The following is a 9,262-nucleotide window of genomic DNA, read 5'->3' on the forward strand; positions in this document are numbered from 1 at the left end:
TCTGATGATTTGCAGAATGCACTAAAAAGCTAGCTTTAACTTCACATTAGAATTTGGATGGTGTTGCTAGACATTGCTCTAGAATTTGAAATCGAAAGAGAAACAACAACGTATTATTTAGTTTCTAACTGTTGAAAGTAAATTTCTAGCACTGCACGAGGTAGATCACAACATCATGGAGCTATAGCAAATACTCTCAGCTACAAATGTCACCGTGAACATGTAACAAGATGAATTATATGAAAGATTTTCCTTAAACTACAACTTTACTTGCCAAATGGTCTCCATTAACAAGTACGTAATGCTTTATCACCTTAATTGTACTTTCCTCGTCATTTCAATACTACTGTTATCGAATCCAACTATTGAGCTATAACCAAAACTAGTGCTGCCAATAGCATCTGAAAGCACACTCTGGCCGAGCAAGTTCTCGGTCTCATTATGATCAGCAGTCCAGCCTTTATCTACCCATGGATGCTCAATCATTGTTTTCAAACCATCCAGCTCCGTTGCCACTTCCTTCATACTTGGCCTTTTGACTCCTGTCACATTTAAACACCTTGCTGCCAACAAAGCTACTTGTTTTATCTGCTGAATGTTCTTCTCTTCACTAAACAAATTTTTGTGAATAATGTCAGGCATTCCATTGCCAGTCCTCATAGAAGATATAAAGTACATTGCTAGACTTCTATCTTTCTCTGGCCTGTCGAAGGATAGTGCACGCTCTCCTGTGAGAAGCTCTGCTAGAAGCACTCCGAAACTATAAACATCACTCTTCTCCGTCAATTCACTTGAGTGCAAGTACTCTGGATCCATATATCCAAATGTCCCTTGCACTAAAGTAGCTATTTCAGCTTGGTCACGAGGCACTACTTTTGAGGCCCCAAAATCTGCAACTTTTGCAGTGAAATTTTCGTCAAGTAGTATGTTGGCGCTTTTGATATCTCGATGAATGATTGGCGGAGAAGCAGCAGAATGCAAGTAGGCAATTGCTCCTGCAATTTCTGCAGCTATTTGTAGGCATAATTCCCATGAAAGATAGGTGGCATTATCTTTACCATGAATATGGTCGGAGAGAGTACCATTAGTGATGTACTCGTAAACTAGCAAAGGGACTTCTGTCTCTAAACAACAACCTATTAGGTTTACTACATTGATGTGGTTGATTCTGGAAAGAATGATCACCTCGTTGATGAATTGTGAAACATGGCTTTGTTCGCTTGGTTTGGACTTCTTGATGGCAACTACTACATTATCAGGTGATACTACTCCTTTATAAACTGTTCCATAACCCCCTCTGCCAATGATTCCAGTTTCAGCGTAGTTGCTGGTGGCTTTTTTGAGATCTTCTTCAGTAAAGAGTCTGGTTGTTTCGGATAACTCGTTGTGTTTGGAGAGCTTTTCTCGTAACATAAATCCACCATTTTGCGCAAAAAACTTCTCTTTCTGTTTGATTTGTTTTCTTTTTTCCTTCAACCAGTATATCCAAGTAGTACCGACAACTAAAACAAAAAGGCTCATGCTCACACCTGCAATTTTTAAACCATTATGACCAATTACTGATTTGGTCCTTCAACAGTTCATACTTTAAGCTTATATCCTCAATGTGGTTTTTGATGTATGGAAAGTTTTCAATAACATTTATCAATTTTATTATGATATATCATTTCCTATCTGATGTTATCTTGTCTACGCTGCATTTGGCATATATAAAGATGGCAACACAAAATTGCTACTAAATTAACTACTCCAGTCACAGATTAATATAATAAGTAAAAAACAAACTAGGCTACCCTCGTTTCTTCTTCCTTTCTACTCTTTCATCTTCTGTTCAACCTCTATTTTTTCCACGCATGTGTTCTGTTTTCCTCAATTTATATGTCGTATGCCATTTAAACACAGCTACGGTATAGGAGGATGTTGCCAAGTAGAAGCCTATTCCGTGACATCTAGACGTAAGGCTGGCCCTTGGGCTAACAACATCAGGTTGATTTCTATAGTTGCTATGAGCTTTTTGTTTTGGAAACTAACATTAGATTGCTCTGTAGAAGTTTATGTCATGTATTTCTGTAGCATCTAGATATAAGGCTGGCCTTAGGGTGACAACATCAGGTTGATTTTTATGAGATTTTAGGTATAAAAAGTGGTCAGCTATTATGAAAAACTAAAAGATCAAAATTATAAATGTTCCCAAAGTTCTGCTCAAATGTCTCCAGTGGTCACTTGTCCGGAACATATATGTAATATATTAGAGAATGACAGGTTACTTACCTATTGCGATGCCAGATCCAGCAGCATGACTTATTTTAACACAACCTTGGGTACTATTTTTAAGACCATGTGGACATTCACAAAGGTAGCTTCCAGGCGGCTGGTTACGACATGTTTCAGTAGAATGGCAGGGCCTTAAAGTTGCACATTCGTCAATATCTGGGAAAATTAAGTGGAGTTTATAAGGTATCGGAATGTGATGCAATATCAAGAAGTAGAAGATTGAAATGCGTTGTATTTAGCTAGAATTGATTAAGCTTTAGTACTGAAATAAGTGACAAATTTCTTTAGATTGTAGAGACTCATTTCAAAAAAGGAAAAGCATAGGTTTTGTTAATATACGAATGCGACAGAGCAAGAAACAAACTATTTGGGATGAGCACATACCTATGCAACCATTACTCAAGTACGGGTTTCCTTCATAGCCAGATGGGCAATTGCACTGATACCCTGCACCTTCATAGATCGACTCAATGCAAGTGCTATCTGGTGCGACACATGCAAAGCTTGTTCTATTTTTCCTTGCCATCTCACAGGTTTCGTTTCCAACAGCCCAATCAAGCATTACTGGGAATGACGTTTTGTCCAATGCCGTTAAGTGTGAAGAAGAAAAGTTGTAAGCACCATCTTCAACAACGAAAGCTGAGCTACACGGAACCTTTGCTAATACTGAAGTTTTAAAAGCCTGAAAACTCACATCAAAGTCCCTTGCACCTTTCGGGAGTGAAGTCTGGCAACAACCAATACCGGAGCAGGAGCCATTTACTACGCTTTCAACACCATCACATACCGAGGCACATCCAGTCGTATAGTTTTGAACCCGATAACCTGTAATAAGTGCTAAAGTCGAGCATCCGATAACAGTGAACTTATTGCGTGTACTGTTTATTTGAAATTTTGATAGTCCAAGGTTATACCGCATGCCATCCCTAAGTTCTCCTAACGCATCGTAACAGGCGTTACTTACAGGAGCTAAAACGTGAATATGACCATCAAGTGAAATGTTAAGTACTTGTAAATTACCATTTCCAAGTAAAGGCGTGTCATCAGTGCAGTTAATGAGGAAAGAATTAGACCTGTTTTCAAGATAGCAGCCTTTGGTTGTGCCAAAAGGGTATGGAACAACAAGGCTACCGCATGTGGAACGACAGTTAGGCTTAGCAATTTCATATGCTGGTAGAACTGGTGCACGTTCGAATTCTGCCGGTGCCGGTGCCGGTGCCGGTGCTGATTCGGGTACGAATGCTGCTACTTCTGATTGCACTGTGTTGATATTACGGGGAAGTAACAAAGTGAGCGACAAGCAGACAAGTATACGTAGATAATACATGCTCATAGAAAGAGTAGTACAGCAGATATATTGCATCCTTCCATTGTGTTAGTTTCTTCAATCTTTATAGAAAGAGCAGTACAGTAAACATTAAGCCAGGTCATCTGCACGCGGAAGACAAGTCAATAACAATTGTCGTCAACGTTTAATTGCATGTAGGGAGCCTTTTACACGCTGAAGACAAGTCAATTCGTATTAGGTTTTAATTTTAAAATATCAATGACATTGTTTTGCTAAAAGCCTAAAACGACTTCTTGGATGTCTTTGTTTAGGGAGACTTGGGACAATGATAGCACAGCGAACGACAACAGAGATTAGAGCTGTTCACGAACCGAGCCGAGTCGAGTTTTGATCGAATCGAGCCGAGCTTTAATTTTTTTTCTGATGAGCCGAGCCGAGCCGAACTTTCTTAACGAACAAAAACCTGTGTTCGAGCTCGAGCTCATTAACGAACGAGCCGAACACGAGCTTTTATCGAACAAAATCGAGTCGAGTCGAACCGAGCCGAACACGAGCTTTCTCCATCAAAACGAGCCGAGTCGAGCCGAGCCGAGCCGAGCCGAGCCGAGCTTAATTAAAAAATTCTGGTCAAAACACCGGTTGACTGTTAAAATAACAAACCAAATACTTTTATTTTTTTCTAAAAATTTTGTCATATCACTAAAAAATATTGATCTTAACATCCGTACGGTTGGATCATTCATAAATATTTTTTAAAAAATCGAAACATTAATACGATACTAAACACTAATTACAAGTACAAGTCAAAACACCGGTTGACTGTTAAAATAACAAACCAAATATATTTATTTTTTTCTAAATTTTTTATCATGTCACTAAAATATATAGATATTAACATCCGTACGGTTGGATCATCTATAAATATTTTTAAAAAAATCAAAACATTAATACGAGACTAAACACTAGTTACAAGTAAATGTCAAAACACCGGTTGACTGTTAAAATAACAAACCAAATGCATTTATTTTTTTCTAAAACTTTTGTCATGTCACTAAAATATATAGATCTTAACATCCGTATGGTTGGATCATTCATAAATATTTTTAAAAAAATTGAAACATTAATATGAGACTAAACACTAGTTCTAACAACTATTCAAACAATTGGTTGATTGTCAAAATAATAAACAAAATAAATTTATTTTTTTCTAAATTTTTTATCATGTCACTAAAATATATAGATATTAACATCCGTACGGTTGGATCATTCATAAATATTTTTTAAAAATTGAAACATTAATATGAGACTAAACACTAGTTACAAGTAAAGGTCAAAACACCTGTTGACTGTGAAAATAACAAATCAAATACATTTATTTTTTCTAAAATTTTTGTCATATTACTAAATAATATAGATATTAACATCCGTACGGCTGGATCATTCATAAATATTTTTTTAAAAATCGAAACATTAATATGGGAGAAGTACTAGTCAAACTACTAGTTTACCGTTAAAATAGCAAACCAAATATATTTATTTTTTCTAATTTTTTTATTATATCACTTAAATATATAGATCTTGACATCCGTACGGTTGGATAATTTATAAATAATTTCAAAAAATCGAAACACCGATCAGGAAATAAATTCTAGTTACAAGTAATAGTCAAATCACTTGTTAATTATTAAAATATCAAATTAAAAAATTAATTTTTAATATCTGAATTTTTTCAAATTACTAAAATATATATTTTGACATTCGTATAGTTCAATAATTTAAAAATGTTTATAAAAAATCTGAATAAAATTCATAATAATTAAATATATAAAAAATAATTTTTTTTTAATTTTTTTTCGAGCCGAACTGAGCCGAGCTCGAGCCGAATCGAGCCGAGCCGAGCTCGAGCCGAGCTCGAGCCGAACATGCCAAAAGCTCGGCTCGAGCTCGTTTTCTTAACGAACACATTTTTGTGTTCGAGCTCGAGCTCGAGCCCTTAACGAACCGAGCCGAACCGAGCCCTTAACGAGCCGAGCTCGAGCTTGTTCGCGAACGGCTCGGTTCGCGAACAGCTCTAACAGAGATGGCTGCTTCCGTAATTTGACAGATCCCGAGTGGACTGTTGAATAATAATAGTAAGGTTAATGTTTGTGGGATCCAACTCAATATATTTTATTCACCTATATAACCTTATATTATTACATCATATTGTCAAATATGTTTTTTATCATACCCATAATATATAAATGTCGCAAAAAAAAAATAGTTACTTGAATATTTGTGTACAGTTAATTTTAAAAAAATTGAATTTCAGATATAAAGTTAGGCATAGTACATAAATGGATTATTATCTTATTTATTAATCATTTTTTAGTTTGAAAATATATCTCATGTATTTTTAACATATTTTTTTATTATAAAAAGTAATTAAAATGTACATAAATAATTTTTAAAGAAAATATAGAAAATAGAATCGTTTATATATAAATAATATATATTGGTATTAGATATTTAGATAAATTTGGTTTATTTCGAATTTGAAATCAAAACTTGGCCAATTATTCAAAAAATACTCGAAATTTGATTACAAGATCCGACCGAAAAACATCGTCACATTCTACGTTTAGTAAATTTAAATTATAAGCTCGACGAGAATATCTTATTAATAATGTGAAATTTTTTAATATCTTATGTTAATATAAATTAATGTGTTTGAGGTTTTTATAGGATCATGTTATGGATTAAAAACTAATATATGTAATTGCTGTATTTAGTACTAAGGAACGTGAGCTTCAAGGCTCGATTTGACTGCTCTTGTGTTTCGTGACTCAATCTGCCTTAATAAGATGCCTACGTACCTTGCTGATTGCCAAGGATCAAGTCAAAAAACGTAGTTCTTGGTTGTGGGGTGAGGCCCCTTATATAGATGTTGGAGTCCTTGAATTGGACTTAGTGTAGGAGACTTGGTGGTCAAGCCTCTGAATTAGGATAGACTTAGGAGTCCTAGGAAGTAGGAAGCTGATTCCTTATCCCATGAGGTTCCTTGGAGGCCAATCTACAAGGATTTATATTCCCATTAGGACTTATCTTGATAGCTGTTTTTCTCCCTTATTTATTAATTACGAAATTAATAAATAATCAGGGTTTTGGGCCTTCTTTGTTCCATCAGGCCTGATCTGGTCCATCAGGCCTGATCAACGCGTTAACCTTTTTGGTCTGAATATCATATATCTTCTTATTGGGCCTAGCAGCTCACACCTTGTACAATTAATGCAATATTTAATTATACAATCAGTATTTATTTATCCCTATCATTTGCCCCCCAACTTTTGGGAAACATTGATTAGGTTTCGCAGAAGTTAAGTCTATTCATTCCCTTACAGGGTTTCATTTTTGCGTAAAGTGTGGAGCGACCTACACGTTTACAACGATTGTTCCTTTTATTCAGGAATAATCTTAATTTCCAGGAATTTTTCCCTTAATTCCGGGATTTTTCCCTAATTTTATGGATTTTCCCTTAATTTCTAGGATTTATCCTTAATTTCTGGCATTTATCCTTATTTTTATGGATTGTCCCTTAATTTTTGGGATTTATCCTTATTTTTCTGGATTTTTCCCTTAATTTTTGGGATTTATCCTTATTTTTCTGAATTTTTCCTTTAATTTCTGGGATTTATCCTTAATTTCTGGATTTTTCCCTTAATTTCTGGGATTTATCCTTAATTTTATGGATTTATTCCTTATTTCTGAAAATATTAGCATTTTTCAGAAAATATTTTAAGGAATTTCCTTCTTTTTCTTCCCCCTTTTTCCTTTTTTTTATACAGATTTCGACCAGGAATCCTGTTCGACCAGGATCCTGGTCGAATTAGCCTCTGCTGTGCCTTGGTCGAAGGCTTTTCGAGGAGGAACCATTCGAGCAAGAATCCTGGTCGAATTTCGGCCAGGATTTTTTCTATATATTTTTTTTTCGACTAGGAATTTTTCGACTAGGATTTTCGTCCCTTTCGGTCATGATTCTTGTTTTTCTGACCGAATTAACCATCCTTTGTTGCTGAGGTCGATTGGATTTCGAGCAGGGCACATTCGATCAGGAATCCTGGTCGAATTTCGGCCAAGATTTCCTCCCTTCGGTTTGGATTCTATTCCGATCAGGGTTTTCGGTCAGGATCTCCACTTTTGACCGAATTATCCTCTCTTTGGTTGCCCAGGTCGACGCCAATTCGGGCTCGAGGATTTCGATCAGGAATCCTTAACAATTTCTGGTCGAATTGGTCCCGGTCCTGGTCGATTTAAGGCCATTTCTTCACCCCTGATCGACAAGGTTTCAACCTCAGGCCATTCGAGCAAGAATCCTTCGTGTTTTTTGGTCGAACAGGTCAGGATTATACACATGGATTTGGGCCCTTAAACCTGGGCTGATCTTTGGGCCTTAATCTAGTGGCCCTTATCCCTGGCCCTCCCAACTTCAATTATATAGGTCCTTTCCTGGGCTCGTTTCTTATTGGGCTATACTTTGGGCCCAATATTTTCAACTGGGCTTCTAAGATCATTTGGGCCTCATTCATGGGCCTTTTTTAAACACTTAGGCCCTTAACTGGGCTTTTGTTTTCTAAGTTAAGAAGTTTCTGGAATTTTGAGGAATTTTCCCAAAATTTTCTGGATTTTTCCAGAAAATATTCTAAATTCTTCCAGCATCTTGTAGATCTTTCCAGAAGATTCCTGAACTTGGGCCCAAATGGGCTTTTCTAGGCCCATTTTCCCCTCTTTCCTCCTATATATAGGGGGGGGGAGTGTTCTTACTCACACTCTTCACTCCTCATTTCATACATCTCTAAAAATTCTCTAACTTTTCTCCTCTCTCAACTTTCCTCCCTTAGTTTCCAGCCTTCTTCCTTTCAAAGTTTCCAGGCTTTTCCAGCTTTTCTAATGGCTGACAAGAGTTCCGAGAGGGCGGCCAAGATAGCCTCTGCTTCAAAACGAGGTAAGGATATCGAGATCCGTTCTTCGTATATATCTTTAATCGATATGATTAACACTAGGGGGGATGAATATCCCTCCACTGCACATCTCGATTCTTTTAATCATTGTAATACTTGGCACAACATAGATTTTGATAAACTAAATGCACGTTATAATGTCCTTCCTCCTCTTAGACTAGTTCCAGTCTCTGGTGGTGATCGTACTTGCCATTGGAGACCCGACACTCTCTTTATTTACACAGATGCCCTTAATGCTGGGCTTAGGTTTCCTTTCCACCCTTTTATTCCTCATCTTTTAGTTGATTTACAAATCAACCCGTGTCAGCTTCCTCCAAACGCTTGGAGGAACATTTTATGTTTTATGGTCTGCTGCCTTAGGGAGGGTTTTCCCCTTTTCGTAGCTGTTTTTAGGAAAGTCTTTCAGTGCTATAATAGCTCTTCCAGTATTTGTGGTTGGGTCTATGTTAAGCAAAGGCCCAAAAGTAAACATATCTTTAACAGCGCCTCCATTCCCGATAACAACCAAAATTGGAGAAATAGTTTCGTTGGGTTACGTTGGAAAAATGGTGACTGGGGCACACTCTTCCGATCTTCCTTCGGGAAGGTCAGTGATGGTAGCCTCAAATCGATTCACTTAACTCCTGAGGAAACTATTATTTATAATGGGCTTACTCAGGACAACGGCACTACTACCAGCTGGACTCTCTTGGAGGAGTTCTCC

At 36.7% G+C, this 9,262-nt stretch overlaps 1 protein-coding gene across 1 annotated transcript; it reads right to left on the minus strand.

Moving 5' to 3' along the window:
• Window positions 1-93: 93 nt before the first annotated feature.
• On the minus strand, window positions 94-3,683 carry LOC141707379 (wall-associated receptor kinase 5-like). The gene is made up of 3 exons (XM_074510509.1): window positions 2,659-3,683; window positions 2,272-2,430; window positions 94-1,529 (listed from the first exon to the last, which is right to left on the minus strand). Exons 1-3 carry the CDS (start codon window positions 3,635-3,637, stop codon window positions 310-312), a joined length of 2,358 nt encoding a protein of 785 aa, XP_074366610.1. The 5' UTR covers window positions 3,638-3,683; the 3' UTR covers window positions 94-309.
• Window positions 3,684-9,262: the final 5,579 nt, after the last annotated feature.

The sequence above is a fragment of the Apium graveolens genome, chromosome 2 (genome assembly GCF_009905375.1).
Source record: "Apium graveolens cultivar Ventura chromosome 2, ASM990537v1, whole genome shotgun sequence".
Taxonomy (NCBI): domain Eukaryota; kingdom Viridiplantae; phylum Streptophyta; class Magnoliopsida; order Apiales; family Apiaceae; genus Apium; species Apium graveolens.